This window comes from Pelophylax lessonae (assembly GCF_965119305.1).
Source record: "Pelophylax lessonae genome assembly, chromosome: 3".
Taxonomy (NCBI): Eukaryota; Metazoa; Chordata; class Amphibia; order Anura; family Ranidae; genus Pelophylax; species Pelophylax lessonae.
This window is the reverse complement of record NC_138770.1, coordinates 75,801,485-75,816,877: the sequence shown is the minus strand read 5'-3', so window position 1 is coordinate 75,816,877 and position 15,393 is coordinate 75,801,485. Positions and strand designations below refer to the sequence as shown.

The 15,393-nt window shown below is 47.4% G+C and overlaps 1 protein-coding gene across 2 annotated transcripts in view; it reads right to left on the bottom strand.

Annotated features, from left to right (window-relative positions):
• Positions 1–9,869, bottom strand: part of KIF3C (kinesin family member 3C) — a 130,939-nt gene extending 121,070 nt beyond the window's left edge. Inside the window, exon 1 of one of the 2 annotated variants that reach the window (XM_082249209.1) lies at positions 7,989–9,869. In XM_082249209.1, the coding sequence (XP_082105335.1) occupies positions 7,989–9,401 (1,413 nt within the window). In that variant the 5' untranslated portion in view covers positions 9,402–9,869. The remainder of the gene's footprint in view (positions 1–7,988) is intronic. The other variant, XM_082249210.1, reaches the window with a different exon arrangement.
• Between the last annotated feature and the right edge of the window lie 5,524 nt (positions 9,870–15,393).

Below are 15,393 nucleotides of genomic sequence, written 5' to 3'. Positions count from 1 at the left end.
TCTGCTTTTTGAATAAATTATGACTCTTGAACAAATGCTCTCATAGACATGCATGCCCTACGCTGGGCGTTTGCACAGATGGTGCTTGAATAGCTGCATCCTGGGCTATAGTAGCTGTGGAATGACAGATGTGAACCCGGAAGTGATGTAATACACGTTACTCAGTCGCACCTCATTTTTAAAATCACCTGTTCAAATAGGCGGAACTTAAAGTGGACCTTTACCCCCTTCCGCTACTTCCGTCCACTCCACCCCTCCTTCCATCCTCTGTTTGCATTGCGCTGTTTTTTTTTTTTGTTTGTTTGTTTTTTAACCTTTTTTATGTTAAAATGTTTGGCCCCGGCTCCCCATGCATATCAGTTGCGACTGACGTGCACACTGCCCGCTGTGCCTCCCGGGATATGCACGTCACGTGTCCCAGGAGGCACTGCCTTCCACTCAAAAAAGGAGGAGGGGCCGGGCCTATTGGCGCGTCATCAGGAGGCCCGCCCACTGAACCAGGAAGGGCCAGCGGGCTTCTCAATGACGTCAGAGAGAACATGGCGGCGTGGGACCGAGCTGTGGCTGGGCATGAGAGGATCTCAGCGTGACATCGCTGGATCCGCTGTATGAATGAGTATCTGAAATCTGCAGATAATACCTTAAGGTATGGGCGGGGTGAAATAAAAAATAAAAAGAAGGGGGATGGAGGATGCAGATCCTTTTTAAAATCGCAGCAACTTTGAAAAGGTGCCTGCCAGACTTTGGTGCGACTTAGATCCATTGAGTGTAAAGTCGGATCCAATTCCCACCGAAAGTCACATTAAAGTCGCACTGCTGGAAATTGTGCGACTTTGGAGACACGCTAATGTGAATGTTCCCTCGTTACTTCCGTCTCTCGAAGTTTTCACCATTTAATGCAGTCTCGGGCTCCCTAAGAGAACAAGGAAGCCCTGGAACCATCATGAGCACCCCTGGCACACCTTCAAAGACCTGGCAAAGTGATCTAGAACTGCCCAAGAGCCCTTCGCCACCTCTAAGACCCGGTTCACACTACTGCGTGTGCCGGGTTCGCATGTCATGTCGGAGCGCACTGCTCCGACATGACATGCGATCAGCTGTGCGGTGCGAGTTTAGCCATACAGTTTGTATGGCTAAATTCGCACCGCACCCGCAGCAAAGACGCACAGGAGGCATTTTTGCTGCCGCATCAGGATCGGATCGCACAGCGGTTCACACTTGTGCGATCCGATCCTGTGCGAACTGCACGATCGCACTGCGATATGCGATCAAACTGGGGGTGTCGTTAAGATTACATTGACACCCCCAGCGGATCGCATATGGCAGTGTGAACTGCCGGGGGTGCGTGTGCGATGCGGGAACAGGCTGCGAATTCGCAGCCTTCCCGCATCGCAATAGTGTGAACCGAGCCTAAAAAACAATACCAAGCTCATTGCTGCGGCAGGAGCCATGAGCTTGCTTTAACCCCTTGAATACCAGGATGTCAATAAACATTCCTTGGTAGACAAAGAATTAAGCAGACAGTTAGCAGATAGTGAAAACCATTGCTGCCTGGGTAAACTCCATCCACTCAGGGCCAGATTAACATAGGGGCTATTGGAGCTGCAGCTCCAGGCCCCTTCCTTTATATAGGCCCAGCCCAGTGGTGTGGGTGACTTTATAATGCTGCCCAGCACTGTTCTGTGTGCAGTGTACACATGATTAATATGTAAACCGGGGCGGTATCGATACATAAATTGTTAGAGCATTCATAAGTATGTCAAACTCCCTGAGCCCTGGTCCACCATCACCTTTGCTGAATGCTGTGACATTGGGGATGTACAACAAACCCTGCCGGCCACACTCCCTGAGCCTGCCATCAGCCTGTACTGCAAAGGTGAGCAGATAGGTGGGGGGGGGGGGGGGGTTCCAGAGGTAAACAGAGAAGGGATTACAGTTTGGAGGGCAAACATGACAAAAAAGGGGATTGGGGTGCAAAGGGCAAAGATTAGCACAGGTATGTGGAGTTAAGCAGAGCTGAGGGGGTGCAGAGATTAGCAGGGGGTTTTAGAATGCACAGGTGTACTGAGAGGAGGGTAGATAAAGATTCAGAGATTATCAGAGAGACAGGGAAGGGTCTGTCGCAGTAAATACCCCTTTTACATGGTTGGTAAGTGTAAGACTCCATTCACATCATGCAGATGTGGCATTTTCCCATGCATTGTGTGTAGGGCAGCCCCTCCCACTCTTACAGCAATGTGGCTCCACCCACAGTTCGCCGCGCCACATTATTACCCTACTAAAAGTACCCAAAGGCACCCTCTCTCTCACCCCCTCCCTCTCTCACCCCCCTCTCTCTCTCCCCTCTCTCTCTCTCTCACCCCCCCTCTCACTCTCACCCCCTCCCTCTCTCACCCCCCTCTCTCTCTCCCCTCTCTCTCTCTCTCACCCCCCCTCTCACTCTCACCCCCTCCCTCTCTCACCCCCCTCTCTCTCTCCCCTCTCTCTCTCTCTCTCACCCCCCCTCTCACTCTCACCCCCCCCTCTCTCACCCCCCTCTCTCTCTCTCTCTCACCCCCCTCTCTCTCTCACCCCCCTCTCTCTCTCCCCTCTCTCTCACCCCCCCTCTCACTCTCACCCCCTCCCTCTCTCACCCCCCTCTCTCTCTCTCTCACCCCCTCTCACTCTCACCCCCTCCCTCTCTCTCACCCATTCTTTCTCACTCTCACCCCCCTCTCTCCCACCCTATCCCCCCTCTCTTTCTCACCCTTCCTCTCTCTCTCTCTCTCTCTCTCTCACACCCCCCCCTCTCTCTCTCACTCCCTCTTTCTAACTCTCACCCCCTCTCTCTCACCCCCCTCTCTCTCTCTCTCTCTCACCCCCCTCTCACTCTCACCCCCCTCCCTCTCTCACCCCCCTCTCTCTCACCCATTCTTTCTCACTCTCACCCTCCTCTCTCCCACCCCTATCCCCCTCTCTTTCTCACCCTTCCTCTCTCTCCCACCCCCTTCTCATCCCCCCTCTTTCTCTCACCCTTCCTCTCTCTCTCATCCCCCCCCCCCCTCACCCCCCTCTCTCTCACTCCCTCTTTCTCACTCTCACCCTCCTCTCTCTCTCACCCCCATCCCCCCTCTCTTTCTCACCCTGCCTCTCTCACTCTCACCCCCCCCTCTTTGTCTGACCCTTCCTCTCTCTCACCCTTCCTCTTTCTCTCACCCCTCTCTCACCCCCTACCCCCCTCGGGAGTGCTGACTTTCACTTTAGACATGCTGCTAGCAGGCTTAAGGGCTCCATTCACACTTTGCGATTTGGAATCACAGGCGGAATCGCCACGATTCTGCCAGCAATTCCAAATCGCTTAGGCAATCAATCCAAAATGTGCAACGTGCGTTTGAGCACCGTTCATTCTAAATGGCACCCCAAACATGGCAAAACGCGATTTTTAAAATTGCATGAAGCTTGTGGCACAAAAAGGAGCAGGACCTTTGTTTGGGTGACAAACGCACTTAGGGCAGCCCTTTGAAGTGAAGGGGCTGCCTTATGCGTGACATGCGGAATCGCATGTAAATCGCCGCCCACAAATATACAAGCAGGAACTATATGAAGTGTGAATGGTGCCTGAGCACTACTTAATGCTTGCTTCAAACCTATGCAGTTTGCTTTCGATCCGTTTCTGCAGTGTGTTTTGCGTTTTTGCACATGTGTTTTTCCCTTGCTTTTTGATGCGTTTTGCATTTTTATGCTTTCGTTTTTTGTTTTCTTTTTGGCCAATTTGTTTTTGGGCAAATGAAAAAAATGCAAAACGTAAAATCGCAGCAAAAAAAAACACACTAAATTACTCTCCATTGGAGTCTATTAAACCAAAAAACGCACCGTCCCTGGCACTTTCCAAAAACGCAGCGGCTGAAAAAAGCATAGATGTGAACGTGTCCCATAGGAAACCATGGTAAATGGACTGTAGTGCGTTTCTGCAAAAAGCAATATAAAAATGCAAAGGTGTAAACCAAGCCTTAAACTTGTTTAACCACTTGCCGACCGCCAGCAGTACATATATTGTGGCAGGTCAGCTCTGTCCCACGAAACGACATACCTGTACACCGCTTCGCAGGACCGTTAGTAGGGGTGCGTACCCATTCGACACGGGGGGAGCCATTCAACGGGTCTGGCGGCCGCGATAGCCGATGGGCACCCGCGATCGCTCCCTGTGGAGACAGAATGGCGGTCTGCCGTTATAAACACGGCAGACCAATGTTCTCTCAGTTATGAACACAGGGATCCTGTATTCCTCTTATTTAGGATCACAGGTCTCTGTGTTTATTTAGCAAGCCCATCCCCCACACAGTCAGAAAGTACCCCCTAGGGACACATTTACCCCTTTGATCGCCCCTGGTGTTAACCCCTTCCCTGCCAGTGTCATTATTACAGTAACAGTGCATATTTCTAGCACTGATTACAGTAGTAATGTCACTGGTTCACCCACAATTTTCAAACATGTCAGTTAGGGGTCCGATCTGTCTGCCGCAATGTCGCAGTCCTGCTAAAAATCTCTGATCACCGCCATTACTAGTAAAAAAAATAAATAAACAAATTAAAATGACATAAATCTTTCCGCTAGTTTGTAGACGCGATAACTTTTGCGCAAACCAATCAAAATACACTTATTGGGATTTTTTTTAACCAAAAATATGTAGCAGAATACAAATTGGCCTAAAATGCTGAAAAAATTTTGATTTTTACATTTTTTTTTTTAATTGGGAATGATATATAGCAGAATGTGAAAACATTTTTTTTCCTTTTTTTCAGAATTGTAGTTATTTTTTTGTTTATAGCGCAAAAAATAAAAATCGCACAGGTGATCAAATACCACCAAAAGAAAGCTCTATTTGTGGGAAAAAAAGGACGTCAATTCTATTTGGGTACGGCGTTGCACGACCGCGCAATTGTCAGTTAAAGTAACGCAGTGCCGAAACGCAAAAAATGGCCTGGTCATTAAGGGGGAAAACCTTCCGGTCCAGAAGTGGTTAAAGCCTGCCGAAGCCAGCTAGCAGCTTGTTTAAAGTGACAGTCAGCACTTCCAGTAAGATCTATGTAAACCCTAACAATGAACTTTTCTTGGTTGGTCCTCTTTAGTAAGGTAACTTTACCATTGAAAGCATTTTGTTATATTTGTTTGGTAATGCAAAAAAAAAAAAAAAAAATGCTTGTGTGCCCTGGCAGAATCCAGTGCTGCCATGTACAGTGCTATCCCAAGCATTGGTATCAGTTATGTTCACCTGTTAAAACTGTGAACTACAGAACACCTCCCTCCTATGTTATGGAGGAGAGGAGAGGGGAGGCGATCTGTAGCTCTTATGGCTCATTCTTACATGCAGTAGCCTTTGCCACCCTCTTGTGAATCAGGAAATGTGTCGCCTCCTCACCCCCTTTTTTTTTTTACCTTTTAATGCCGCAATGTACGCTGTTGCACACTGTCGCGGCACGGCTCCATTAACTTTAATGGGTCCCATTCAGCCGCAGTAATGCTCACCAAATGCAGCAAGTATTTCATTTTTGCTGTGACCACAGTGCTTTGCCTTATAGCCATGGCAAAAATTAAACCCAAATCGCAATCGGCGGGCAGTACTGCCACTGACTGTGAAGTTAATGGAGCCATGCATGTGTACAGCTGTAAGTACTGCCGGGACAAGGTCATCCAGCCCCCAGGGCAAAGATGCCAAAGTGTGCCCCCCCCCCCCCTTCTCTTAGGGTTAGGGTCAGGGCACTACCAACCCTGCAATAAACCACTGTGCCCAGGGCAGCCGTCCCTCCTGCCCACCCTTTGTCCTGGACCTGGCTGCATGTCTTTGTTTAGGTGGGTGGTCAGTAAAACCACGGCTGCCTGCGTTTACCACCCCCTGGCTGCAGGTCTGAACGAGCCCTAAGGTACTTCCTTTCCAATGGTGACAACACTATTCCTCCCTAGTTACAGTCCAGTAAGTGAGCATTGTTACCCTAGCAGAGGAAGTGTGTTCCTGGCAGGATCCCCAGGTACAAATAAAGGAGAAAAGTCTAAAATTGAATAATAAAGAGGTAGTAGACCACCACAAAAAAATAAAAAATCTGGTTCCCTGCAGGATTAAGTCAAAATGTACTAAAAGGTACCATCAATATGACAGACCTGCCAGTTCACTGAGCCCTCCAGCGCATCGCTGTTATGGCTCCTCAGTGCTTTCATCTTCACCGGTTTTCCTTTTCTGGCTGTATGAATGGCCGGGGCCACGATGATGTCACTGCCCTGGCACAAAGCTCTGAAGGTATGGCACAGGTATGTCGTCCCTTCAGAGCGCATGCGCCGGTGACATCACCGGCTGCATCCCCTGTATTGCTATGTCCAAACTATGCCCTCCAGCTGTTCAGGAACTACAATTCCCATCATGCCTAGTTATGTCTGTGAATGTCAGAGATTTACAATGCCTCATGGGAATTGTAGTTCCTGAACAGCTGGAGGGCCATAGTTTGGACACCCTTGTTCGCTGTAGCTACAGGTAAGTCTTATTATAGGCTTACCTATAGGTACAAGTTAAAAAGTGGACTTTACTAGCACTTTAGGGCCTGCGTCTATGAGCTTTTATCAATGGTATCTGTTTGACATCAGCTTGAGACTCTTCTGAGATCTTTCAGAATTCATTGACATGTTCAAAGGTGAAGTTGACCAACGCCTTATCGTAGGTTTTGCATTTCCATAGAATTGTATAGCAATGCAAATCCCGTCTAATGTAAACCATAGACCCTAATGCAGCCACCTTGTCTAAGGACTAGTAAGTTACAATATATTACATTTTTGCATTGAAGGCTTCAACAAAGCTAATTTGAGTCTTGCTGTAAGTTTCCAGATACTTTGTAAAGGCTTTCTTTACACTTTTATCTTTCTACTCAATGTGCAAGGCCTAAAACCATGGCGGGTCTTTTTGTCCCTCAGCGATAGTGGGACTTATCGTCTCTAATCTATGGTGGAACTTATCGTCTCTTAGCCTTGGTGGGACTTATCGTTTCTTAGCCATGGTGGGACTTATCGTCTCTTAGCCATAGTGGGACTTATCGTCTCTAATCCATGGTGGGACTTATCGTCTCTTAGCCATAGTGGGACTTATTGTCTCTAATCAATGGTGGGACTTATCGTCTCTTAGCCATGGTGGGACTTAAGGCCCGTACACACGATCAGATTATCGAAAGAACTGTCGTCCGTTTTTTGTGGCATGCTAGTCTGTGGAAAGTGAAGAGGTTATTTTCATACGAATTTTCCCATACGACAGAATTCTACTTCAGAAGTGATGTCATGTGTTGGATTGCTTTGTATGTGTTCTTTCGTCTCTGAGCATGCTTAGTCTTGCTCTTAAGATTTTTTTCCGTCGAAATCTGTACTAATGAGACGAAAATCGGACGTTGTATTATGGACAACAAAAATTTTATAGCCTGCACGTCAGGATTTTGTCAGCCGAAAAGTCGGAGTCTGCTGTCGAAAGCACCATACTAACAATCCGAAAATCGGCAGATCGGTCGTCGGACGAAATTTTCCTTCAGATTTTCTTATCGTGTGTACGGGCCTTTATCGACTCTTAGCCATGGTGGGACTTATCGTCTCTTAGCCATAGTGGGACTTATCGTCTCTTAGCCATGGTGGGGCTTATCGTCTCTTAGCCATAGTGGGACTTATCGTCTCTTAGCCATAGTGGGACTTATCGTCTCTAAGCCATGGCGGGACTTATCGTCTCTTAGCCATGGTGGGACTTATCGTCTCTTAGCCATGGTGGGACTTATCGTCTCTTAGCCATAGTGGGACTTATCGTCTCTTAGCCATAGTGGGACTTATCGTCTCTTAGCCATGGTGGGACTTATCGTCTCTTAGCCATGGTGGGACTTATCGTCTCTCAACATCTGAATAACCATCGTCCTGCCATACAAATATACAGTATAATGAAGTATTAGGGTGGATTTGTGTCTATATTGAAAAAGAATTGAAAAATAATTACCTTGAATTTCACCGCCAGCATCTCTGTTGCTTTCTGCTCCTTTGTTAAATCTTCCATCATCTTCTCTTTCTCTTCAATCAGCTTCATTTTTTCTTCCTCCAGCAAGCTGTGGTCCTCCTGGATAGCTGCCTTCTCCTGCTGCAACCTCTCAGCTTGTTCCTTCAAGTAGCTCCCTACATTTTTCTCTATAAGGTTGTCGTCATTTTCCTCCTCAGCCTCTGTATCCGGAAAAGTCTCCCCATCCACCGACTTTTTCCTACGGCTGTTCCGCCGGCGCTTTTTGCTAAGCATTCCCCTTTTTTCCAGCTGGGCCTTCAGCCTGGCAATCTCTTCCTGGAATTCCCTTAGCAGAGTGTCCTTGGGGTCCTCATTAATTTTTGGCTTGTTCTTGATGTTCTTAGCCCTGTTGGCAAACCTGAGAGTGGACAAGGTTTCGTCGTAGTGGTGGGAGGCTGGGCCCAGGGTGGCCACCATGATGGTTTTAGCATTGCCACCTAGAGAGTCCTGTAAAAGACGGGTCAGTTTGGAGTCTCTATAGGGAATGTGGGTGCTGCGCCCATCCACCAGTGCTGATATCACATTACCCAATGCTGATAGGGAAAGATTGATTTTTGAAGCTTCCTTGGGCCTATCTCCATTCATTCCTGTTTTGCTTTGTCTTTCGCTGCCAGCCAAGTCCACCAGGTTGAGTTTCCCAACACGGATATGTTCCTGCCCATCCACACCCAGTTCACTGCACTCTATAGTGATAACAAAGATGGTGTGGGACCTGGAACTGTGCTCATTCATGTTTGTGCAGGCCACTGACCGAGCTTGGTTACCTAAATTCATAACGTGTTCTATCTCCTTCACATTCTTGGTCACAAAAGAAGACAGGTCCTTAATATATACTCCACTTTCAGGATTCTCCTTGAGTTCTAACTTCTTGTTCTGATCTTTACACAAGAGGTCTCGGATTTCCTCTTGATAGATCTCCAGGTAAGACGCCCTCACCAAGTATTGCTGGTTTTGGGATCGGGAGATATGGGTGAAAATGTGGTCAAAAGAATTCGGAATCACCCCTTTTTTATCCGACTCGGCCCAGAAACCCTGCATGGTGTAGGTCTTGCCGGTGCCGGTCTGACCGTAGGCGAATATGGTGCCGTTGAACCCTTGCAAGACAGAATCGATGAGGGGCCTGACCGTCTCATCGTATAAGTCTGTCTGCTTGGAATTGGCATCGTACACGGCATCAAAAGTGAACGTCTTTGGCAGTTCCCCAGGGTTCGCCCTTGGATTCCGAATGGTCACTTGCCCCAGTTTGACATCCATAGCCACTACTCTGTCGTAGCCAGCCGCATCTTCTTTCCTGTTTATTGGACGGCATCTTACCACCACCTTCAGGGCTTCGCTGCTCTTGGTTTTACTGCACATCTTGCTCCCCTCCCCTTCTGCGTCTCCTCTGTTGTGATATTGTTTATTCCGAGGAGGGCACCTAGGAACGCAGAACGGTGCCCTCAGACGCTGACATTCACCCGTCTATCCGCAATACCCCCCCCCCCCCTCCTCACCGTCTCCCTCCACAGCTGGATCCAACGCCTTCAGTAATCCCTTGGTAGCATCTCTCCGTCAACAGCACAGCATCCATTAGAGCATCGTTCCTCCAGATGTGGATTTCAGGTGTCAGGATGAAGCTGGTCCCAGCCTTTTCGAGGAGATGTCCTGGCGCAATGGTGTCAGTTGCAGATTTGGGTGGCTAATCCTCTTTGATGTTCATGAGAGGCAGCTGGAAACGCCTAGTCTCTTCTGGGGCTGTGGATGCTCATTCATTGCTCTGCGGCCGCTGTCTGTGGGAGAATGACAGGGGAAAACAGGGGCTGAGGACGGGGCGGGGTCTGGGAATGATGCTGTGGACAGAGGAGACGAAGAAGAGGAGGAGGAGGAGGAGGAGGAGGAGGGAGAGGAGGAGGGGGAGATGCCTGCACTGGCTGACACAGGCACTCAGATAACACAACACACTCAGCTGCAGCAGTTTTCTCTATCAGAGGCAACCCAACAGGAGGATGACCTCAGCCCCAAGGGAGGCCTGATCTTATCCTGCTCTGGAATTCTGGGGGCTGTAGTTCCCAAGCTGATAAGATCCCTAATGCCGGCTCATTATACATATCCTGCATCTGTCTCACAGATTACTGAACATCAAAGGATTTGTACGATAAAAGGAAGCAAACAAAAAAATGGTGCACAGAAACCAACCACAGCTCCTCTCCTTCGGGTTACATCGACTTTAATGAAAGTGACCCCTTGGAAGATTTACCCCCCTTCCTGACCAGGCCATTTTTTTGGGATACGGCACTGCGTTACTTTAACCACTTAAGCCCCAGCCCTATTTCGGACACTTTTTGTTTACAAGTTAAAACCAGTATTTTTTCCTAGAAAACTGCTTAGAACCCCCAAACATTATATATATTTTTTTAGCCTCTGGAGAGTAAAATGTAGGTCATTGCAATATATTTTTGTCGCGCGGTATTTGCGCAGCGGTCTTTAAAACGCAATTTTTTTGGAAAAATTTTGAAAAATCACATTTCACTGCATTTAAAAAAAACTAAACAGTAAAGTTAGCCCATTTTTTTTGTATATTGTAAAAGATGATGTCACGCCGAGTAAATAGATACCCAACATGTTACGGTTTAAAATTGTGCCCCCCCCCGTGGGATGGCGACAAACTACGGTCAATAGAGATCTCAATAGGCGACGCTTTAATTTTTTTTAATGGTTACCAGTTTAGAGTTAGAGTGCAGCTCTTCTTTTTTAAATTATTGCCCACGCTCTGCCGATCGCGGCGATACCTCACATGTGTGGTTTGAACAGCAATTTAATTTGCGGCTCGACTTCCGTATACGTTTTTTTTTTGTGCGCGAGCTAACGGTGACGGCGGCGGCTAAAATTTATTTATTTTTTTTCCTATTTATTTTTTTTTACTTTATTACAGGATTTAAAAAAAAAAAAAAATCTGACCACTTTTATTGCTGTCACAAGCAATGTAAACATCCTTTGTGACACCAATATGCAGTGACAGGTACTCTTTATGGAGGGATCGAGGGTCTAAAAGACCCTAGACCCCTCCACTACACTTCCATGTATGCAAAACGCCGAAAACGGCGTTTTTGCATACAGCCGTTTTTTAAATTTGCCACCTTTTGCAGCACACTAACCCGGAAGTGACGTCATGGACGCCGCCTCCGGGTTACGTCATCGGAGACCCGATCGAAGCCGTTTCTGGCTTTGATCGGGACTCCATTCAGCCGGCGGATGTGCCGACTGGGTGCTCGGGGCTCCCGGTGGGACGGGAGCCCCGAGCAAAGTCACGGAAGGCAGCGGGAGGGGGGGGGGACGTCCCCTCCCGCTCACCCGGGTAACGATCGAGCGGCTCCCGAGCCGCATCGGTCGTCACTAACGGAAAGCCGACCGTCTGCTGTAAACCACGGTACGGGGATGGTGTCTTTAGCTAGAGGCATCATCCCGGTATAACCCCGCAAAGTCAGCCGACGTAGTCCTACGTCACTTTGCGGTAAGTGGTTAACCGCTTATGGATCGCTCCACGCAATATAAGCTATTGGGATTTTTTTTAACCAGAAACATGTAGCCGAATACATATTGGCCTGAATTGATGAAGACATTTGATTTTTTAAAAAAATTTTTATTGGATGTGTTTATGGTATCTTTTACACTTGTGCGCTCTGAAAGACGCGCGACTTAGACGCGACGTAGACGCGACTTAGACGCAACGCGACTTGATGTAATACCTGTGCAATCCTGAGGTCTTTGGACCTCAAGTCCCATCAAAGTCAGACCAAAGTAGTACAGGGAAGACTTTGAAGTCGCTGCGACTTGAAGTCGCACAGATATGAACAATACTTATTGGAAATTATGGGGTACGACTTGTCATGTGACTTTTTAGTCACAAGACAAGTAGCACAAGTAGGAAAGGGGCCTAAGAGCCAGTTCACACTGAGGCGATCCGACTTTGGGGGGCGACCTGTGAAGTCGCGTGCACCGCTGTGCACCGCGACTTTGGCGCGATTTGCAGGGACTTCACATAATGGAAGTTACCAAAAACATGTAGCAGAAAAAAATTGATGTCCTTTTTTCCCCACAAATAGAGCTTTATTTTGGTGGTATTTGACCACCTCTGCGATTTTTATTTTTTGCGCTATACAGAAAAAAAGAGCGACAATTCTGAAAAAAACAAACAAACAATATTTTTCACTTTCTGCTATATAACATTCCCCCACCCCCCCAAAAAAAAATTAAAAATCAAATTTTTTCATCCTTTCATCCTCTGCTACATATTTTTGGTAAAAAAAAAAATCACAATAAGTGTATTTTGATTGGTTTGCGCAAAAGTTATTGCGTCTGCAAACTAGAGGAAAGATTTATGTTATTTTTACTTATTTATATTGTTTCACTAGTAATGGTGGCAATCTACAATTTTTAGCGGGACTGCGACATTGCGGCGGACAGATCGGACCTCTAACTGACATTTTTGACACTTTTGGGGGGGGATCAGTGATCAGTGCTAAAAATAGGCAGTTACTGTACTAATGACACTGGCAGGGAAGGGGTTAACGCAGGGTCGATCAAAGGGCTAAGTGTGAGCCTAGGGTGTGTGTTCTAACTGTGAGGGGGATGGGCTTGTAATATCAACACAGAGAACGGTGTTCCTAAATAGGAGGAACACAGGAGCTCTGCATTGATTCCAGAGAGAACAACGGTCTGCTGTGTTTACAACAGCAGACCGCTGTTCTCTCTTCACGGGGAGCGATAGCGGGTGCCCAGCGGCAACCACAGCCGCTGGCCCCATGGATCAGCTTCCCCTATGGCGAGTGGGTGCGGGCTCAGGATGGCTCCCGCAGACCGCCGTACAGGTACAGCAAATCGCGGGAACCTGCCACCATATAACTGCGGCGGCTGGTCGGCAAGTGGCTAAAAGAGAAGTACGGGGTTTGGCTTTTTTCCCCAGTTATACTTACCTAGGTGGATGCTGCATCTGTCTCCCTGGCACCTCTACACTGAGAACCGAGCGATCAAACACCACCGATCGCTCGGTTCTGACAGCTCCCCAAGCAGAGAGCTGCTGACTGTCAGTCACCGGCTCTCTGCTCTGCCCCCCTCCTTGCTCATTGGACTGTACAGGGCCGGGTGTGGGTCCAGAGATCTGGTGGATCCCGATTTCGTGGTCGTGATGATGCAGGGCCTGGACCGACTTCTGTGACGTCAGCAGAGAGCGGACTCCAGCCCGCTGTCTGCTGAAAATGGGTCAAAGGAATACAGAACAAACTGCACTTCTGTGATCCATAGGAGAAGTACAGCCAAACGAGCTTTAGCTATACTTCTCCTTTAAAAATAATTAATAATCATAAACATTGTATCAAATTGTAGCGACCAATCAGACAACAAGAAAATAACACTTTCTTGTTTTCTGACCATTCGTCACAATTTGGTACAATGTTTATGATTATTTATCATTTGCGCACCTTTTTGAGTATTATTTCAATTTTTCCTGTATCTGGAGCTGTTGAGTGCTGCATTATCTTAGTACATTAGGCACATTGGATTATTATAATTCATATTTAACCACTTTACCACCGGAGGATTTTGCTGTCCTACGTCCAGGCCACTTTTTGCGATTCGGCGCTGTGCGACTTTAACTGACAATTGCGCGGTCGTGCGACGCCGTACGAAAACAAAATTTACGTCCTTTTTTTCCCACAAACAGAGCTTTCTTTTGATGGTATTTGATCACCTGTGCGATTTTTTACTTTTTGCGCTATAAACAAGAAAGTGCGTAAATTTAAAAAAAAAAAAAACAATATTTTTCACATTTTTTATATGAAATTCCCCCCAAAAAAATGTAAAAATCAAAATGTTTTTAAATTTTTGGTTACCGTATTTTCCGGCGTATAAGACGACTGGGCGTATAAGACGACCCCCCCTAATTTTCATCTACAGGTAATACTTATACTTAGGTTACCTTGGAGATATTATACTCGGCGTATAAGAAGACCCCCCATTTTTGGGGGTTTTTTTTGAGGTTCAAAAGTAGTCTTATACGCCAGAAAATACAGTAATTTGTTTTCTGCTTCCTATGTTTGGTAAAAAAAATCACAATAAGCGTATTTTGATTGGTTTGCGCAAAAGTTATTGCGTTTACTAACTAAGGGAAAGATTTCTGTCATTTTTGTTGTTTTGTTTTTTAACGAGTAATGGCGGCGATCTGCGATTTTTTTTTTGCGGGACTGCGACATTGCGGCGGACAGATCGGACCCTTGAATGACATTTTTGACACTTTTGGGGGTACCAGTGACATTACTACAGTAATCAGTGTTATAAATATGCACTTTTACTGTAAAAATGACACTGGCAGGGAAGGGGTTAATTTTATTGGAGAGGGAGGGGTTAATGTATGCCTGGTGCTTACTAACGTGTGTGGGGGGAGGTGACTGAGTGACACAGGGACAGATCGCAGGTTCAGCTATGCTGAACCCTGCAATCTGACCCTGTCTGTCACTTAGGAGATCCGCCCGCTTTGTTTACACAAGCAGGCGGATCTCCTCACTCGATTCCCCGACGATCACCGCCGCTCCTCCCCTGGCCCGGCTCCCGCTGTGACTAAATACAGCGGGAGCGAGCCTCCGGCGGCGCGCGAGTGCCGCCCACAAGGGGAGGAGTCCAGCGACGTAGGTCTACGACACTGGACGGGAACGAGCCACTGTGCCGCAGTAGAGGCACAGTGAGCGGGGGTAAAGTGGTTAAACCATTTTTACTTGTCTGATCCTCGGTTCCCGCCGGCTTCTCCATGCTGTATCACCAGTTCTCCCTTGCACTCTGGTGGTCGGATACCTCTGATATCATCAAGACTAGTAGCGGCTGGTGCTCCATTTTTTTGGGGGGGAGGGAGGCAAACAAACCCCCTCCCCCCCACCAGGTCAGCACCCCATCCAGGTCATGGGCTTTTTTCTTTTTTCTAATATGGACATTCATTTTATTTTTTTGTATTTATAACCCTATACTTTTATCATACATTTTTTTAGTGCTGCACTATTGTATTATGCAATCCGGTCTTAAGACCGGCTTCCTGTCCTGATTGGCAAGGAGGGGAAACAGGAAGACAGTAGCGAATGTTGATTTGCTAATTTCACAAGTGGGTGGGCTCCGCCCTAAGCCCAACTTTTTTGAAGCCATTTAGAGTCTCAGGCTCTAATCATGTGCTTTAAAAAAAAAAAAAAGTTTGTAGAAATCTATGCATCTGGCCCCCCGCATGGGGATTAGGGGCCGGCACATGGAGATTAGGGGCCCACACATAGAGATTTGGGGATTAGGGGCCGGCGCATGGAGATTAGGGCCTGGCGCCCCTGCCCCCCTATCC